Source organism: Dermacentor variabilis, chromosome 7, assembly GCF_050947875.1.
Source record: "Dermacentor variabilis isolate Ectoservices chromosome 7, ASM5094787v1, whole genome shotgun sequence".
NCBI classification, from domain to species: Eukaryota; Metazoa; Arthropoda; class Arachnida; order Ixodida; family Ixodidae; genus Dermacentor; species Dermacentor variabilis.
Window position 1 is genome coordinate 165212925 of NC_134574.1, and position 19879 is coordinate 165232803.

General features: G+C 46.2%; 1 protein-coding gene across 23 annotated transcripts in view; it reads left to right on the top strand.

Moving 5' to 3' along the window:
* LOC142588429 (MAP/microtubule affinity-regulating kinase 3-like) overlaps positions 1-11388 on the top strand; it is a 164209-nt gene extending 152821 nt beyond the window's left edge. For 21 of the 23 annotated variants that reach the window (XM_075700142.1, XM_075700143.1, XM_075700146.1 and 18 more), the window contains 3 exons: positions 3220-10419; positions 10732-11004; positions 11181-11388. In XM_075700142.1, the coding sequence (XP_075556257.1) occupies positions 3220-3544 (325 nt within the window). In that variant the 3' untranslated portion in view covers positions 3545-10419; positions 10732-11004; positions 11181-11388. The remainder of the gene's footprint in view (positions 1-3219; positions 10420-10731; positions 11005-11180) is intronic. The other 2 variants (XM_075700135.1, XM_075700134.1) reach the window with 2 other exon arrangements.
* The last annotated feature ends 8491 nt before the right edge of the window (positions 11389-19879 follow it).

Here is a 19879-nt window from a genome sequence, read left to right on the forward strand (position 1 = left end):
AATACAGCAGCAGCATGGAACTGTTCTAACAATGCGCTGCTGGAACAAAGCGATTGTCATGCTTCCCTCTTCCCTACTACTCGAGATGCATGGCTACTTGCTGCAGCAGTCAACCGCTTGCCTGCCGTGTGCTTGGATTTTTTCTTATGGCTTGCATGCCCCGGCCTCTTATGGCACTACAAAAGACGGAAGAAACTCTACCATTGATGGGAATGTGACACCATGGCCAGATATGGTCACACAATCAAGTGTGTATGGGAATGTAGGAGACGGAGTGGGTTGTTGCCAGGTTGATTTGACAGTACAGGAAGCAAGTTTATAGCAATTTACTCTGTTGCCATGGCACTCAGGCATATTGGGTTATCATGCAACAAGCTACGAATTGCCAGGATTTTATTGTGCGCTTGTGTGGTTGTGTCTAAGTAGAAGTTCTCCTGTGGAACATGTCTTGCTGCGTGAATTTGTATTGTCTTGCAAGCTTGGCACTGCGAAGTGTAAAGCATGGTGTGATAACAGCAGGACCTAAACATTGTGCATGATTGACCCTCCCTCCCCCATCAATCCCTCTTCCCCCCCTCCCCTTAATTCAATTTTACAACTTGTGCCTCCCGAAGAGGCTTTTAAAGTCCCCGAATAACAATTTAAGTACTTTATCACAGAATATTGTTGAAGTACTATGCTTACCTTGGTTGTAAAAGTGAAAAAAGAAATCAAGTTGTGGTTTTGGCCTGCCCACACTTACCTTCATTTTCCTTTCAGTTTAAGCATCATGGAGTATTTCACAGAGAAATATGCATATACGAAATTTTTCAATTTGCCAGTGAGCAGTCTTATTTGTCTGATAGTTGATCATGCACTGTTTCATAACAGAAACACGACTAGAAAGAAGCTTTGAGTTACCTTTGTTGTCAATTTGATAAGGCTGTAATGTCAGTTAACAACAGATTCCGGGAAAGCAAATGGCTGACACTGTCAGTCAGAAGACGAAGTGTGGCTCACAATTGGCCATGTGCACTGCATTACAAGCTAAACAAGGACAGCGGAATCACATTATGTTTTACTGCGGAAAAGAACTGTGGGGGAAAAAGAAATGTAACTGAGAAATGCCCCAAATTGCAACATCATCATAAACAGGTTTGTGCGTGTGCATAGTTAAGAAACACTTCATGTGGTTCGTGACAGTGGCCCCTTGGTAATCTTAATATGCTTTATTACATAGCTTGGCTGCATTGCGGTGAAGCCGACTTTATGGAATAGGAAACAGAAACTACAACTTCACTGTGCACAAACCAGATCTTTATTTCCACCATGTCGACGATCGCACATATCCGGCATTTCATACTTCTGCATTTGCCTCTGCACTGCTACATTTACGTTACCACAGCATTCAAATGCAGCATAATATGTGGGAACACTACTGAATCTCGACATATCAAATGGGAACTTATACACATGAGTTAATGGGCTTTAGGTGGGGAGTGCAAGAACGCAACATTGCAGCTAAGGAAACGCAACAGCAAGGAACATTTCAATGGGGTTCTACTGTATATAGAAAGCGATGCCCTCTGGTACGTAACTAACCTGTGTTGTGTAGTGCATACTAAGATTTTCACATGTGTGGTAACTGGCATTGACCCACACGCAGTTTCTTTTAGTGCTCGCAAATTCTGTGGCTGATCCATTATAAACATAACCAGTTTGTACTATATACTCCACTGTTACTTGTTTCAGTAAAGGTATCAATTTGTGCTTGTTAGTATATTTAGAATTTTGTTGAGCCCAGCTTTTTTATATGAATATAGTGCTGTGAACTTCGCAAACTGTGAATGACGTCATGGCCCGATTTACTGCTGCAGCAGCCACATTCCAATAAGTAAATGGTATAAGTGCTATTATGCCGAGAATTTAGTGCACAATTAGGAAACATAGGGGATTAAAATTGAAGATGTATGGCACTTCAAATGTGAGATCCCATTAACCAATTAAATGTCTGAATTAGTGCTATGATTTAAGGCACAAGACTTCAAATCTTGCTAGTTTTTTAAGTGCAGTAATTGTTGCCGAGCAGTGAATATGCGTGAAAGTAGCAATCTTTATAGAGCATATCAGTGGTTCTATTTGTAGCATACCTCGTGCATATAAGTTGTCAGTGATCACACCGAGCTCAAAATATACCTAAGGTAAGCTACGAAATCCTAGCTTTGCGAAGGGTCTCGGCCATAACATCTAGCATGGTGTCAGAGCCTAGAAGCTATTGTACCAGGGGCGACCGGAACCACGGTATCAATTGCATAGAGGGTTTGACTTGATATTTTCTGGCATTCCTCAAGCACTCACGATTGTAATTTGGTTTTGTTTGGTTTGTTGTGCTGGAGACTTGGCCAAATTCTCAGTTAACATGGTATAACTCTCAAACCAAGTATATTTTTCAGCAATAAGGAAGGCTCTAAACATATTTCTTTGATAGTGATAAATGTCTTGGGGTATGCAAGCTGCTTTTGTTGCATAAAGTCTTTTTCAGCTGATTGTTTGTGAGCTCTCAGTTCAAAATCATTGCTTTACAAGGCTACAGATGTGTAGCATAACAGGCTTTTCCCAGCAGTGATTTTTGTAGCGCCACATGTGAAGCACTTCCTTAACAGTGTATGTGCATAGTAATACTACACAGCAGGCCCAAGGGTTAGCTATGTGGCTGATTTTAGGCCTCATTGTGTTGAAAGATAGCACAGATGAAGCAGGACAGCAGGAAAGGGCAGAACAGAAACACTGAAAACATGAGTAAGTTCCACTACAGAGGTTACTGGCAAAAACAATGAAAGGGGGTGGTACAAAGCACAAAATCCGAAATGGTTGTCTCCAACAAGCGTCGAAGCAGCTTGGTGTATAAAATAAGATGCTTCTGATATATGGATTATTTCTGTGCTGTGAAGATAGGGCAGCTAAAGATTTAAGCGCTGCAGATTCTTCCTTCTACTTGAGGCAGTGCGCTCAGGTCTATTGGTATCACCAGAGGGCTTGCACATGGGCTGCCACTTACGCCTGATATAGAAAACAAACTAACCCCTCTACAAGCTTTGTTAACTGAAAAACATCACTTGCTGGTGCAATTTCTTTCGTTCTATTTTGTTTACACTGCTACTTTTCCTGCTTAATAACTCTCCAACAGGCTTCCATTTTTGACATCGCAGTGTCATTGCGTCTTTTTGTGTCCCTGTGCAGGACGATGAACGAGGAGCAAGTTAAGCCCCGGTCACTGCGTTTCACCTGGAGCATGAAGACGACGTCATCGAGGGACCCCGCTGAGATCATGCAGGAGATCCGCAAGGTCCTCGACAAGAACAACTGCGACTACGAACAGCGCGAGAAGTTCCTGCTGTTGTGCGTGCATGGCGACCCCAACACGGACTCGCTCGTCCAGTGGGAGATCGAGGTGTGCAAGCTGCCGCGGCTGTCGCTCAACGGGGTGCGTTTCAAACGCATCTCGGGCACATCTATTGGCTTCAAGAACATTGCCTCCAAGGTGGCCAACGAGCTCAAACTTTAATGACTCTGTCCACCGCCGTGTGGTAGAAGAAAGAAAAGTTCTGCTGCTGCTGCTGCCGCCGCCGCCGCCGCCGCTTTGGGCATGGAGAGCCCTCCTCGTGTGGGCCATGGCGGTGGTGCTCAACTTGCCTCTTCGCCCCGACCACTGGTGGCACTTGCAACCTGCGGCAAGACATCCCGCTGCAACGACGTCTAGGTGTACTTTGTGTGCGGGGGCTTGGCCTGGCTCTGTTCCTGCTTGACATTGATATTTTCTTTTTTCCATTTTGTGTTGCACTCGCAAGAAAGGGATTACGCATCGCTTGTACCATTCTTCTTTTTTTTTTTTTTTTTCCTCCTCTTAGTGTTCAGGCTGTTCATCGGTAAAGGGTGAGGCAGGGATTTTAATGTGCTGCAAGCGTGGATTTGCAGCATGCTGCAAGACGACAGTGTCGTCTCCTGCTTCTGAGCCTTGGCGGGCTTTCAACGAGCTCTCGTCTTGCTCAGACGGGCACGAATTGAAGCAGCGTCGTAGCCCTCTTGCCAGGGAGCAGAAGGGTGCCGTTGGCGACGCTCCTCCCATACGATGGAGGGAAGGCATACGTCACAAAAGGACAGGCCTGCTGCACCTGTCCCCTTTTTGTCGAGTGTCGCGCTGGCAGAAAGTACTGAACTGTGTTGTACTCCTCACCTGTGACCCCCTTGGCAATGCTTGCCTCCTCCCAAACCGATTCCCTGCGTTAACGGACTCGAGGCTGGATGTGCGTTTAAGTGTGTGCATGTCATGACTGATGTGTGTGTATGTGCATTTTTTTTTTACCTAGGCCCACTCCATTTTTTTTTCTCTTTGGGATGTATGTGTACATAAGAAAGCAACGAGGTTGACATGAGCATGACTGGCTGTTGTTGTTTGTGATTGCGTAGCGGCAATTTCTGGCTCTCCTCTGTGCACACCAAACGATGCTGCTGGGAGCCTCACACTTCACACACCACGTGAACTTGAAATAATGGCCATTTAAAAGACTGCTCAGGCCATATTCGTAACAGGAACACAGCAGTTGCTTGCCCAAGGTTCTCAGTGCATGCGCTGCCTCAGTGGTATTGAGGCCCTGAGGCAGCTCCTTCTCCCCCCCCCCCCCTTCCCCCCATTTTTTTTTTTTTTGGTGTTCACATCATTCACCTGTTGGCCAGGACACCTAGCCTTCCCCCCCCCCCCCCCAAAAAACTTATTTGGAACCTTGGCAGCACTGTATAGGCGCTTGACAAGCTTATTACAGACAAAGGTTTCTTCCTTCAGCAACCCGTCTCTCTGAACGTGACGGCATGCTAGCCCAGAGAGCAACTTTCAAGGAAGCTTGAAAATTGCAGCGTTTCAAGAATTAAGGTGAACAGATGGCGTGCTGTATTTTTGTCGTCAGGAGAGGGAGGGGAGTTGCACTACGAGGGAGAATGCAAACTAGGGAACTAAATGATAGGTGCACTCTGCACCCATTATCTCAAGGTTACTTATTTCACTGTGTGCAAAGGCCAGTCAACATGTCGCGACCGAAAACATCGGGTGCGCTCTCTTAATTGCCTTGCGTTTGCTTTTTTTCTAATCCACCAAGCAGGAATCGTGCGTGCCGCAAGACTATTCATTTCGACTATTGCTTTTGACCTAGCGAAAGCGCGTGCTTGGCTCCGTTTTGCATTTTTGTTGCCCATCTTACCGTATGGTGTATGCAGCACCACAGCGTCATTTCATAACCTTTTCATCGAGGCCACCGTGTATTTCCAGCATCGGCTTGGGGCACGGTGCTTCTTATCAAGACGAGAAGTGGCAATGTGCGATAGGTGGGAACAAGTTACTGCTTCAGGTGTTTAATTAGTAAAGAAGCTGTTATGAAGCTCACATCGAAAGCACTCCGTGGCAAGCAGTATTGAGTTGTTCATTCACTCCCAACTGAATGATTTCGGAAATTTTCACCGAGGTCATGCGAAGCAGCACGGGATGTGCAGAATGGGTTATACGTTTCATTGCTAGGATGAACTTGTACTTTACCGTAGACACCGAGAGAACGCCGCCCATAGCTTCTGCCTTGGTTGGCAAACACCCCATTTTTCCGGCCAGAGGGAGCTGTCACTTTTGTTAGACGTTTACTTAGCTCAAGGAGTCCTATTCATTTCTCCCCCACTTCCTTTATCTCTTTTTTTTTTTTTTCGTCCTTGTGTATCAAACAATGTGCGCCACTTAAATGTGTTGGCTGCCGTTAGCCACCTTGTACATACGATCTGCATTCTTTTTCCCAGACGGCTCCTCCCTGTGTAAATAGTGGGCAAGAAGACCTCTCTTTTCAAGGGGGAGGTGGGGGGGAGGGACGCTACTGCATTTCGAGCTAGAGTGCAGTTACCAGTGTTGGTGGTGCGATGAGTTGACAATTTTTGCTTTCACACACACACACACACACCATTGTTTTAACAAGACATGGCGCTTTAGTTCTTTTTCTTGTCCTAGTAGGCTGCTGCACGAACTGGACTTGTTGTTTGGCCCCGTTTCTTGCAAAAGATGCTTTCAGGGCTCTGGCAGTGAACAAGATGACGCAGGGTGTACATAGCTGCTGCCCTGTATGTGTTTCTTGGTGCGGCTGCCATGGCAAAGTGTGACCAGTGCTAGCAGGTTTCCCAACTTTTTTTTTTTTTCAAGGAAATTGGTTATAACTAGTTCAGTGTAAATATCTGGAGCTTTCATAATTACACAAGTAAGTGCTAGGGAAGTTTCTAGTGTATAATTTATCTAAAAACAAATAAAGGGTCCTTCAAGTACCTGTCCTTTGTGTTGACTTTCCATTTTTTGGGCTGATCTCTGCATTTATATTTTGACTGACATATCCTTTATGCTTGCAGTTATCTCTTTTTCCTTCTGAATAAGGAGGTTTGTGCAAGTATCGGACTTCTTGAATGTAAATGTGCTAAAAGAAATGGCCTACGGTAATTGAAGTATTGAATACTTCTCAGAATAGTAAAAAAGACAATGTTCAATCTGTTCACTGTGAAAATGGCACACACTTGGTATACGTGTGAATGAGCATCAGGTTGGAGCTCGGCTGGTTTTGTTGGTGTGTGCACCAGCGATTAAAGCACAACAAAGGTCGGTATGCAACGACTAAAGTGTTTCCACTGAAATGCAACCACACCACTTAACATGGTAGTCGGCAAAATTTATTGAAGCTGAGTGGTACGTAGAAATAATTTTGTAATGGATGAAGTTTCCGATTGCAAGGGTCTTTGCCCTACTCAGACGACTATAAGCGAACATTCAGTATAAGTGCATGTTTGAAAAGTTGCTTCAAGCTTTTCAGCTGGATTTTGCAAGATTGCCTCGGTATCTCGCATTAAATACACGGAAATGGAGAAATCGCATTGTTCAGCATGTACTACACCGGATTCGATGTTTGTTGCATTCAAAAGTAAGGTCAATCTACCCAGTCTTGCAGATTAAGGCCACCAATTTAATTTTTTCGAAAAATATAAACTACTAATGTTTACTGCTGAAGGTCGACAATAAATACCGGTGTCACACGGGACACTTGGAATTTCTCCATCGCGATTGGTTCATTTTCGCAGGTTGAGGAGATCAAATCGATCCAGTTCGGGCCCAATCGCGATCGAAAGTGTCCCATATGATAGTATAAAAGATTGTAAACGGACAGAATTGGTGTATTACACGCCACTCTGAAATGTACCACAGATTTGCAAGCGGAACATTGGCAAAACACTCGTAAACATTGTAACAATATCACCGAAGCTCTAACCTCGTACATCACATTTGTCCGCTGGAGATACCCATACCGGCTATAGTCGGATGCAACTTAAGTCACTGCTTAAGCTGCAGTGAAGCCACGCCCTCGTACTCGTAACCGCCAGCCACTGTTCCTCCGCGAGGCTGCAAACAGTTCGTACTTCAAACTTTCGCTGTTACCTAAATAAGGCGGTAAGCACAAAAATAAAATAAGCGCGTAATTTTCTCGTCTATTATAGTGAAACTGTGAAAGCCTAATTTTTTATTGAACTGCAATAAAACGCTTACTTTGCTGCAACGTTTCATGGGTAAAACTGGCTGAGCAGTGAAATTGAAATAGGCTGGCGGAGTAACACCGTAAGTGATAATCCCTGGATGGATGGGTGGATGGATGGCGGCTATACCCTTTGTAACGGGCGGCGGCTGGCGCCACCTAGCCTTTTGCTCCCCCTCCTATTTTATTATTTTTTTTCTTTATATCCTCTTTTCCTTAACCTAGTTTTCACTCCCCTGCTCCCCCCAAAATAAATATCTAAAACAGTAGAGGAAACATTATCTCCCCGATTTATGGTATTATCTATCCCTTGACTTCCTCTAGCCATCCCCTTCGTTACTGCCACTCTTTTCTCGTCTATTTGCCCTCGTTCCCCGGGAAAACCTAATGCCCCTTCCATATCTGCCACTGTTCCCTCTGCCAGGGTCGGGCGAAGGTCTGTGCATCTCAGCACTATGTGCTCAGTGGTCTCCATTTCGGCTCCGCAAGCTGTGCACCGAAGGTCCACGTCATCAAATTTAGCCCTGTATGTTTTCGCTCTCAAAACCCCCGTCCTAGCTTCGAATAATAGTGAGCTGCCCCGCGAGTTATCAAATAAGAGCTCTCTTAATCTCCTGGGGTGCGATCGGAGATGGTGGTTCGGCGCGTTCGTTCGGTTACCGGCGCGCGCGATTGGCCTACTCCGCGCCGACGTCGCCAGCCGCGGGGCGCGGCCACGGTTTTGGTGACGTCAAAATGACGACACGCTCCTGTCAATCATCCTCCCACCGAGCATTTCGTCTGCTAGGCGCCGAACCCGACGGGAGCTGGGAAGTTTGGAGCGATCATACGGCTTCGCATGGCGCGTCTGGTGGATTGGATTGGATCCAACAGGCGGCCTTTTCGGCTGCCGAATGGCACGTTTGAATCCAATCCATAGTTTAATTCGAGAAAATGGCGCTTCCTTTGGGAACTTAGGTTGTTGCGCTCGCGTTTCTAGAGGAAGGAGGAGAGCGGGTGGCGGTGCGAAACGCGTTTGAAGAAATGGCAGAAAGTGAATTCTGGCGTCGTTTTTGTTTCTCGAAACAAATAATTCGTTGGTTGTACAGAGAAATCGACCCCATCTTCGGTGCCAGCGAGCCACTGGAATGTTGTCTCTGCCTCTTGAAAAGTGCGCCACTCTTCCCGTCGTTTTCTTTTTCTTTTTTCTTCTCGCTGTGCGTGACAGCACCTACGGACGACGCAAAGAAACTAATAGTTATAAATTGCAGTATTCACACGTACTACTATTTGAAAACGTGCTTGGGCTTGAGAAGAAAAAATACATTTTTTAGATAAAGATTTCATCCATTTGGAAGACGAGAAACATTTCGTTTTGTTGTATACTGTCTGCAAGCAGACGACACACGACGGAAGTAAACTTCCGGGGAGGTCACCGCTTCCTGATTGGCTGCTCTCTCCGCCCCGCTGTCACAAATTTTGCATACTGCAACTATGTGACGTTGCAGCAACTGAACAGAACGCGTATCGAACAAAATATCTCCGATCGCGCCCCAGCAAGTATGCGGCCTGTGGGGTGGGCAACACAGCAACAAAGAAGGTCAAGCGGAAAGTCAGAGAGGCTGAATTAATCTCATGGGTGGCGGCAATGGAAAAGAAACCTGCCATGAGTAACTACTTAAGGGGCAAAAACGAAATTAGGAAAGAAACCATTTATGATAACTCAAAGGGAAGCTCATTACTTTTCGAAGCAAGATCGGGATGCCTTAGAACACGCACCTATAAAGCGAGATATAAGAAGGAAGAAGAAGCATGTGCTTGCTGCGGTAAAGCTAGGGAAACGACGGAGCATATTTTATTAGAATGTGAAGACGTCTATCCAGCGGTCGATTTAGGCACCACTGGCCTCCTTGAAGCCCTTGGGTTCAGCGGGAGCAGTGGTAAAGCAAACAGGTCCGCAATAGACATAAGTAAGAGGCGATTGGAGGATTGGTGGAAGAAAAGTAGGGAAACGACAAAATACGGAGACGTACAAAAGCACAGTTCGCAATAGGGTATCAGAAAATTTGGACGTGGTAGTTCATAGTGTTTTTTTTTTTTTTTTCATTGGTTAACTTAGGTAGGATATTAGGCAGCATAGTAGCAAGAGCTTGGTGGCGCAAGCCACCGCCCCGTTCCAAAGGGGACGCTCATAACATCTATCCATTTATGTTGCGGAGGAAGTGACGATTACTAGGCTGGGGCGCGCGCGACCAATGGCTTGACAAGAGACTACAAGTCTAGCCTCCGGGATCGCAAAAGACGCCGCTAAAATCTTGGAGGCAGGGCTGCGTGATTTAGGTTTGCAGCGGCCACCGCAGCTAGTGCTCGCAGCCGACCCGGGTTACATATACAGGAACAAGCTTCTCGGCTCACGCGGCAGGCATTGGTCCATAGTGAATGCAACAGCAGCGCCGCCGCATTTTTCTTATTTTTCCAATTTACGAAGCAAATTGCACAAATAACATCAATAAGATGAATTAGTTATATTATTTAAACAATACTGAGCAATCACAGAATGTTTTGAAGCAAGAATGTTTTGAATTGCGTAGAAATATATCGTTGAAAAGATGGCGCAGTGTAAAATGCTACTTCAGCAAAAGGCAGAGTGTTTGTACTCTATTTGTTTTTCGTAGCAGCGAGGACGTCACCTATGACGTCACAAACGTCACGGCAATGCAACGAATGCGTGGTCTTTCACATTGTGATGGTCCGTTGCCGAGGGCAGTCCGCATGGTCGCTGCTTTCGACGTTCGTAGGGTTCGTAGCACACGTAAGGTTGGTGAAGACGCATGGAAATGTGAGCTTACATGCCTCAAGTAATAAGGTATCGTATTGCATTCTATTGTATTGCAATATAGTCCTGCCGGTGTGCTCGCAGTAACTTTATTGCTATTGATTAAATCGTTCCAGCCATCACTGTTCGCGTGCTTGTACAGTTAAGCCTAGGCGTGTTGTGCGAGAGCCGAGGCTGGTTGTGCTATTTATATAAAGTCAAAAGACGTTCAAGCGCTAAAGAACTACAAGCAGATTTACAAGAAGCGCATGATGTGTTCTGTAGTATAGCAAATCTGCAGATTTAAAAAAAAAAAAAGCATATGATGTGTTCTGTAGTATTGCAAATCTTATTCTATTTCAGGTCATGTGGCAAAGATGAATGCGTTCCCGATCCGACCCGGTTCGTATTGTTGTGAGCTTTAGTTCTTTCATATATATTTGTGATGACTTCAAGAAACCCTCGATGATTCAGTGAGAGTAAAGTAACTGATTTAATGAGGCTGATAATCGCGCCTGAGCGTTCCAATGACCGTCATCGGACGACGGAGACATTGAAAAACATTTCGCCCTCTCATCTTGTAGGTTGTACAGTCGCGCAACTCCCCAGCTATCACCACTGTTCCAGAAGCAACAGGTATGAGACATTTCATTATAATTTAATCAATATGCTCTTGTATGATGACCACGTACTACTTGATGTCCAGTGGAAGCAAAATAACTGATTTAATGAGTCTGAAAATTCTCAGCTATATGAGTCGAAAGTTGTTAAAAATTAACTTTTTCACAGAACCCTTTACTTTGCTCTTTCAGGTATTGAAAGCATCGAAGTTTACGAAGCAATCTCTGCGCGCGGTAACCCATTAAGAGGCGTTTGCATACTTAATGCAGTTGTTCGAAAATGTGTGTGGATGCTATTCCATGTGGGAAACATTGGTAAGTATTATATCGTTGGTAGAAATCCAAGGACATTCAACGCTTTCGTCGTTTGATTGTAATAAAGCATTTCTTTTTCACCTGTTTTGCCTGTCTTCGCAGTTGCTACACGCAGCGTGTGCTTTCGGGAGCACCTGTTGCGATTACCGAGCCTCTGTGCGATAGATCGATTTCTTGCGCGAGCATCACTTGTCGCCCGGAAGTGCTTTGAAGGACTAGACAAAAGCGTGAAGCCGGTACAGGGTGTAACTACGTTACCGATACTACCGGTTGTCGCACGAAACGAGCCAACGACCTGATTTTAATACGTGCAAGGATAAAAAAAGGAAGCCTGAAAGACTCGGAAATCCTTTATGCTGCCCTGTACGGCAAAACAGTCAACTTCAATTAACTCCAAGCGCACGGCGGACATCGTTGCTCGCGTGGGGTTCGACTTGTAGACGCGATAGCCATCGCATCAGTACTATGGCCACACCGATACTAGTAAATGATTTTCTAGATGCTGAAATTCCGTCACGTGGCGTTCATGTTAGCGTTTGAGTCAATTGGACCTGGGAAGATAGCAATTCATATACGTACAAGTCTTGAGAATGGTACCCTGTCTCGGTCCCGCGCGCCTAGGTGTAGCAAGACTGAATAAGTGCAAGCACCTCCAAGATCAAGAAGTGGCTACCCCATCCTGTAGAGCTTGTGTGCACTATAACTCCGTGACGTCTCTTACTCTGCTAGCATCTGCTCTGGGCTGTTTTATCTGTAAACAAGGATTACGTTGTGTTGTAGATGAAGACGATCTGAAGTGTTGCGAGGATTTTTGTGTACGGAGAGCTCGAGCGCGAAAAAAGTATCGCCTCCGCGATTTTAGCGCGTAAATTGAAAGTGAAACAATTTGCCATCATTTTACCCGGTGACCCGCCGTGGTTGCTCAGTGGCTATGGTGTTAGGCTGCTGAGCACGAGGTCGCGGGATCGAATCCCGGCCACGGCGGCCGCATTTCGATGGGGGCGAAATGCGAAAACACCCGTGTACTTAGATTTAGGTGCACGTTAAAGAACCCCAGGTGGTCGAAATTTCCGGAGTCCTCCACTGCGGCGTGCCTCATAATCAGAAAGTGGTTTTGGCACGTAAAACCCCATAGTTTTATTTTACCCGGTGAGAACATCTCGTAAGAGAGGCAGACCATGCTCAAGTAACCATGCACCGTCTCGGTGGCAAAGCACATCTGTCGGACGAGCAATGTCGGGTATATGCTACCAAGGATATATTGCATCTATGCGTTTCTGGCCCACACATCACCTACACAAGAGGGTTTGTCTTCCAGTTTCATTACGACAGAATTGTGCTTTTTTGTGTTGAAATTATAATCCGGAGGTGTTACGCGTGCAGTTCGTAATAATCGCGCATTCTATGAGCGAGTTTGCTTAGAATAACCCCGTGCGTATGCACTTGCGTATGTGCACGCGTTGCAGCTGATCTTGCTGTGTGGGCGCTCCCATTGCATGTCGCACAGCGTCCGATGCGAACGTACTGCGGCAAACGGAATGCAAGAGGCCCTGGCACGTGCAGTGAACCCAGCGTGTACCTCACGCGCATGAAAGTGACGTCCGTAGAACGCGGGAAGTACGGCCACGTGAGCGGCGTCCTCGGGACGAATTCGGCACATCCGCGACAAATCCATGCTCTAGCTTTGGGTGTCCAGAGAATATCCACTGGATGTCCTAGCGGTCACTGGGCATCTGACCCGCCGTGGTTGCTCAGTGGCTATGGTGTTAGGCTGCTGAGCACCAGGTCGCGGGATCGAATCCCGGCCACGGCGGCCGCATTTCGATGGGGGCGAAATGCGAAAACACCCGTGTACTTAGATTTAGGTGCACGTTAAAGAACCCCAGGTGGTCGAAATTTCCGGAGTCCTCCACTGCGGCGTGCCTCATAATCAGAAAGTGGTTTTGGCACGTAAAACCCCATAGTTTTATTTTACCCGGTGAGAACATCTCGTAAGAGAGGCAGACCATGCTCAAGTAACCATGCACCGTCTCGGTGGCAAAGCACATCTGTCGGACGAGCAATGTCGGGTATATGCTACCAAGGATATATTGCATCTATGCGTTTCTGGCCCACACATCACCTACACAAGAGGGTTTGTCTTCCAGTTTCATTACGACAGAATTGTGCTTTTTTGTGTTGAAATTATAATCCGGAGGTGTTACGCGTGCAGTTCGTAATAATCGCGCATTCTATGAGCGAGTTTGCTTAGAATAACCCCGTGCGTATGCACTTGCGTATGTGCACGCGTTGCAGCTGATCTTGCTGTGTGGGCGCTCCCATTGCATGTCGCACAGCGTCCGATGCGAACGTACTGCGGCAAACGGAATGCAAGAGGCCCTGGCACGTGCAGTGAACCCAGCGTGTACCTCACGCGCATGAAAGTGACGTCCGTAGAACGCGGGAAGTACGGCCACGTGAGCGGCGTCCTCGGGACGAATTCGGCACATCCGCGACAAATCCATGCTCTAGCTTTGGGTGTCCAGAGAATATCCACTGGATGTCCTAGCGGTCACTGGGCATCTGACCCGCCGTGGTTGCTCAGTGGCTATGGTGTTAGGCTGCTGAGCACCAGGTCGCGGGATCGAATCCCGGCCACGGCGGCCGCATTTCGATGGGGGCGAAATGCGAAAACACCCGTGTACTTAGATTTAGGTGCACGTTGAAGAACCCCAGGTGGTCGAAATTTCCGGAGTCCCCCACTGCGGCGTGCCTCATAATCAGAAAGTGGTTATGGCACGTCAAACCCCATAATCTAATCTAATCTGGGCATCTGCTGCGGAGTAACCAACCTTTTTCCGCCCAGTGAAACTGGAGTCTTGGAAGAAGTACAGTGGCGTCCATATAAAATGTGACAGTCTGAGCACATAGAGGTATTGAGCTGCTGCTTTGTATTGGTTCATGAACTGCATTGTTTGCGCAGTAATTTTTCGATAAGCACCCCTTACGAAAACTTGCGGACCTGAATGCAAAGGTGCAGTAAGTATATGCAACGACAAACCAGTTGCCGCCTCCTGCTGGCTCCGATTCGAGGGTCAGGTGTCGTGGAGTTCGCTGTACTTAAACGTATACCTTTTCGGACCAGATTTTTAATTTATGAGTAGAAGTCGAGACAATAGAGATCGTAGCCGGCACAAATTCTGAATGCCACGAAACCCAGAAGCAGCTAAATGTTTTTTAACTCGGAAGGGTTTGGGTGCGAGCTAGTTGGTAAGGATCATTCATATTTAAAACAGCGCCAAAAAACACGGACAAGGGAGAACACGGGACGAGGCCGACTGCCAACAACACCTTTGTTGGAGCCTGCGCAAATATATACAATTTGCAACAGGCATAAAGAGAGTGAATGAAGGGGAGGGGAAGGCGAGTCAGCGTCGGTCAACTACTGCTGCGCATGCGTCAATAACATTAAACAATATAAAAGAAACCATAACATGGTAGACACAGGCCAAACTGCTTAACTTCTAAGGAACTTAAGTTCTTTATCACAAAGTGCAATGGAAGGGGAACTAACACAGGTGGCTCCTAACTGACACATTGAAAATGCCTCAAAGATTTCTCCGGCCATCTGATTGCTGTACCTTTTCGATACACGTGTGTCGTCAAGGAGTGGAGAACAGCCACACTTGGCACAATGAACAGCCAGATTACTGCCAGTCTTAATCTTGACACAGTGCGCATGCTCACGCAAACGTTCATTGATACAACGTCCTGTTTGCCCTATGCAAGTGCAGCCGCAAGAGGTGGGAATGGAAAACACTACATTGGTACTGCAATCTACAGGCTTGGCGACATGTTGCTTATTGCACGGTCCGCTTCCGAGTGCGAAACTAATAATTCGGCTAAAATTTGCCGTAAGTGAAAGTTCACGTCTCAAACTCTTGCGTGGTGAGCAGCAGATTGTTTTGACCAGTTTTTTTCCCCCTATTTAGGTGAATATTTGTTCGGCTTTACCCACACTCCGTCCTCTGTGTGCTCGTCAGTATTATTCCCGAGTAATACCGCTGTCACGCGACCACTTTTGATCGCGATCAAGCCAGCTCCGAATCGAAATTTTCGACTGCAATTGGCTCCCCTGCAGCTTGCCCAAAAATTCGATCCAGATGAGGCTTGATCGCGATAAGAAATGTGCCTTAGGACACCCGTATAATGCAGGCCGATACCAAAGATGATGGAATCAAAACTGGGCAGACACTGTGAGGACCGGTCCAGCAATAAGCCAGGGTGTATCATATACAAGGATCATACGTGTTCTCGCAAGAGTTTTTGTGTGGTTTGTAACGTGAAGCGATCCTTCAGGCCATGCAGGATTGACTGGAAAGGCTATTTGTTCAAATATTTTTGTACGCATCTTCTGTTTGACATTGTACAATAAAGCTGTGTGCACGTAGCGGGGGCTCTGCCGCACAGCTGTGGAGCGCAGAGGGAAAGCACGAAGAACATTTGCAGGACAAAAAACACAGAGCCGGATAGACTCGGCCGTCGTGGGGCGATTTAATTGATCACGTGTTCGTCAAAGATGATGAAGCCTTATTCTTACATCGCTGTTTCATGTTTTTCTGCGCATGCGTATCTGCTGAACTGCTCCCCTTTAACTCTTTGCTGACCGCTACAAATGTTCTCATTTCGGTGCTTTTGTTTTACCGTTTTATTTCAAGACGTAGTTGTTGCAACTTATACTGTGATCCAAAAAGAAGTAGTCTGGTCACTAGTGTTTTGAACGAAAGTAAAGTAATATTATTTACTAAGACGGTTTCTCATATTCTTGTATGAAACTTGCCCTTCCCCCTTTTTCTCAAGCAATTAATATCTAGTGAGGAGCAGTGGGAGGCTGCCTTGCGCAGCTCCAGGCCCGACCTTCAGGAGGCCATCCTGGAGTGGGCTGAGGGGACCCAGGAGGCCTACTTCAAGGGGTTCCTCCCCCCCCCCCCCCTCTGTTCCGTTGCCCGCTTCCCTTTAATGAGGGATAAAGTTTTTCATCATCATCATCATCATCAAAGAAGCACCTCAAGGAACACGAATGAAAGTAAAAATTTATTATTTTTAGTATAGGTACCGAGAGTAGAAAAAAAAAAGAAAAAAAAACCCGAAATATACAAAATATGTGCCTGACTCCTGGTTCCAAACTAGTTTAAGTCAGAACGTACAAATAAATTATAATGCAGTTTTATTAGCGTCTATACAAGCCATAGGTATGCGCATACTATGCGGGAAAGCAGTAGCTCTGCAAATGTGAAAACGGGTCTCTATTGTGCCAGGAACTTTTTTTTTTTTTTTTTTTTTTTTTTTTACTCATCGTAGCAGGCGCTTAGTTCGTTTTTCCACGCCATTCTTTAGGCTTCCGAAGCAATAGTTGTCCGTTCAGGGAGCACGCACAAGCCTCCTTATACTTGATTATTGCGTTCCATCAGCTTTTTTGTGCAAGCAAGCTGACCTAGTGCGCGTTCAACTGGCGCTGGAGCCTCCACGCGCTTTGTTCACTTCCTGTGCAGTACTGTTCAGTAATGTGGAGTGTTGCCGAATAGTGTACAGTAACGAATAAGGACACCTGTGCAGGAGGTGTTCAAAATGTAAGAGATTAGACAGATAGTCAAGCTTCGGTCGAAGGTTCATCTGAAATCAGACCGACCTTCGAATCGGCGTGCTCTTCTGCGACTCGAAACCCTGCACAACGGGAAGGATTGCTAGTAATAATTTGAACACACGTTGCCGAAGTTCCCATGGTGGAGAAAAATCCCGGCCACGGCGGCCGCATTTCGATGGTGAGGAGGTGGTTGAAATTTGAAAACATTCGTGTACTTAGATTTAGGTGCACGTTAAAGACTTCCAGGTGGTCGAAGTTTCCGGAGTCCCCCACTACGGCGTGCCTCATAATCAGATCGTGGTTTTGGCACGTAAAACCTCATAATTTTTTTTCTTGATGGTGGGAAAAATAAAGTAGCACTTTATATTAGTCCAACACAATTGTCAAAATAACGCGCACTCATGAGCATCTACCGTCGTTTGAGAAGTCGTTAAAGCAGACTACACGTCGGATCAGAAAATCGACAACCCGACAGAAGCTTCTGTGTTTTCACTGCTGCTGTCATTTAAAGATCACATAGCCGAGTCGACCGAAGCGCATGCAAACCGCGTCTATTAAAGAAGTGTTAGGAAAACTTGTAGGCTAGTTTCGACGATACCTCCAGTTGAAGTTTTATTTTTCCAGACTCCCAAATGGCCAAATATTGTCAAATCTGGCAAAGGATCAAAGATCTGTCGTCATTCCAGAAGGTGCATTGAATTACTAGTAGAAGAATTCCAATGAAAATGTTTAACAACGCGTAGAAACACTGCCAATCAATTTGATCGCTTTCTATCAGGCCCTATAGGGAGCGAGTTCAGCAGAAGGTGTTGACAACTGCAAATGTTGGAAATTAGATGAATCATGCGCCTTCTTGCGTGGCATATTTAATTGAAATGATTAAAGAAAACGCCGTATTAACAGGTCTCTACAATAAAACACATGTGATGCACTATGTAATCGTTTATTGCGATAGCAAATATATGGACCCGCCGAGTGAACTTTCGGTGTTGTTGTGGGGCTGTGCATATTAACGCGATAGCTTTAAGGGCCCCGTTTCGCAGAAAATCTTCTATGCCTCAGGCCATCTCACCCCTGAAGAAGCAACCGGTAGGGCTACGAAACGTCGGATTTTAAAATTAAAATAAATTTTGCTTTAAGTTTTCTTCGCTTTTTAATTTGAAGCCTATTAAGGTGCCATAAATTTTGGTGCACTCGCGTATGTCACGTCCACATTACCCGCGTATAGTTCGACACCGTCCGACAAGGTTAAGCGCAACGATAAACCTTGCAGTCAGTGATTCGCCCTTCGGACAATATTGCCAATTTTTAGGTTGTTGTTGTTGTTGTAGCCTGTGGCACGTGTGGCTCCTACCCACGATGGGGGATTGGCCCAGAAATGGGTGGATTATTCCAAAATAATATAGAGCATAAATTTCCTGATATCTATGGGAATAGCATTGTGATACAAAGAGGATTCCATTCTAATTTTCTTTCTTTTTTTCATCAATGAACTACAATATTAATAACATCTCTTTATTACCATATTTCATAGAATTCACAATAACAGAGTTAAGATAAGCAAGCACAATTCTTACGATCACTCAATGTACTAATAATATTCCTTTAACACATTCTCTTTAATTACATTGTTTTTAAACTTCTCTTTTCCTGCCACCCCCATTCGTGGCATACCCCTCACGGTAGGTTCGCAACATCATGTTTTGAGGCAACAACAAGCACGTATCATATCCTATATGTTGGTCATTGTGAACGAGGTTTCCGTAGCGAAGCCGAAACGTCTTAAAAAATTAGTCATTTTTAGCATTTCTATAGGTCGGTGTCTGTCGTTTTATTGCTTCAACATATCATGTATAGGATCAAACAACCACCTAACCTTGCCATGCATGCCTGGAAGAAGGAGAAGAAGAAGAAGAAGAAGAACTGGACCTGGAAGTTGTTTTGAGGCAACAACAAGTCGTCGGCTTTTTCAGGTCTACAAAGACCGCACCATGGCAGGAAGAGCAGCTCGGCCTGGTGAGAAACGCTGTGCGGTGCCTCTGGGCCCGTGCAGGTGGTCTGCGCTGCGGACTGGAGAGTGTATACAGACTACTTTTCGTTTTGTGCCATAGCTGCTGTACAGCCTACTCGGCCTTGAAGGAGGAGAGCACGATCGCTTCCAGGCCTCGTAATGGTCCGTTGTCCCATGACATCGGTGACATTGAAAGTCGTTCGTTCGTCCGTTCGGTAGTTCTTAGCAGTTGCGGCAAATCCACCAATTGAAAAAGTAATAATAATAAAGTTGCAGTAGCCTCTGACTCGGGAAACGGTTTTTACTGCAATAGCAATTACATGGACAGTGCAGGCAAATTTGCGCCGGTGCCGTCATGTTCCCCACGTGAAGCACAGGTGCGGTAAGACAGCATCGCGCCCGCGCGGCGTACGCTGTGGCTGCGAGGGTGAGCCGAGAAGCATGGGGGCTGTGGTTATTGCTTGACGCAAGCCATCTTGCCGCGCACCCAATGCTGGAGGTCACGTGATCGAGCGCGCTCCAGAGGGCGTGCAGGTGACGCGCGTCTCTAAGTCAGACGTGGCCGCGCGGCTACGGTGTTCTAGTTCACTGCAGCGCGGCTAAGCGCACACGCGTGGCCTACGTGCCGTGTCTTGTATAGGTAACCTGCGGCGGATGCAAAGGCTACGAGCGAGCCCAGATGGCTGTTGGCTTCGTGCTCGCTGTGCTCCCTCCCGCGCGCCTTGTGTGTTGAAGGTGGCGTCATCTCAACTCTGCGAGTCGCGGTGTTGCGAGAGGCATGCAGCAAGAAGCGGTCGCTGGCGCTCTTTGTGGCAGCGAGGCTTGGTGATCATGGAATGAAATCTGTTTATCTTTGCATGGGCGCGCTTGACACCATGTTCGTTGATTAGTAAGCAAATGTTTGCTGCAATTTATACGGCCGATAAAACTGCAAAGCTTAAC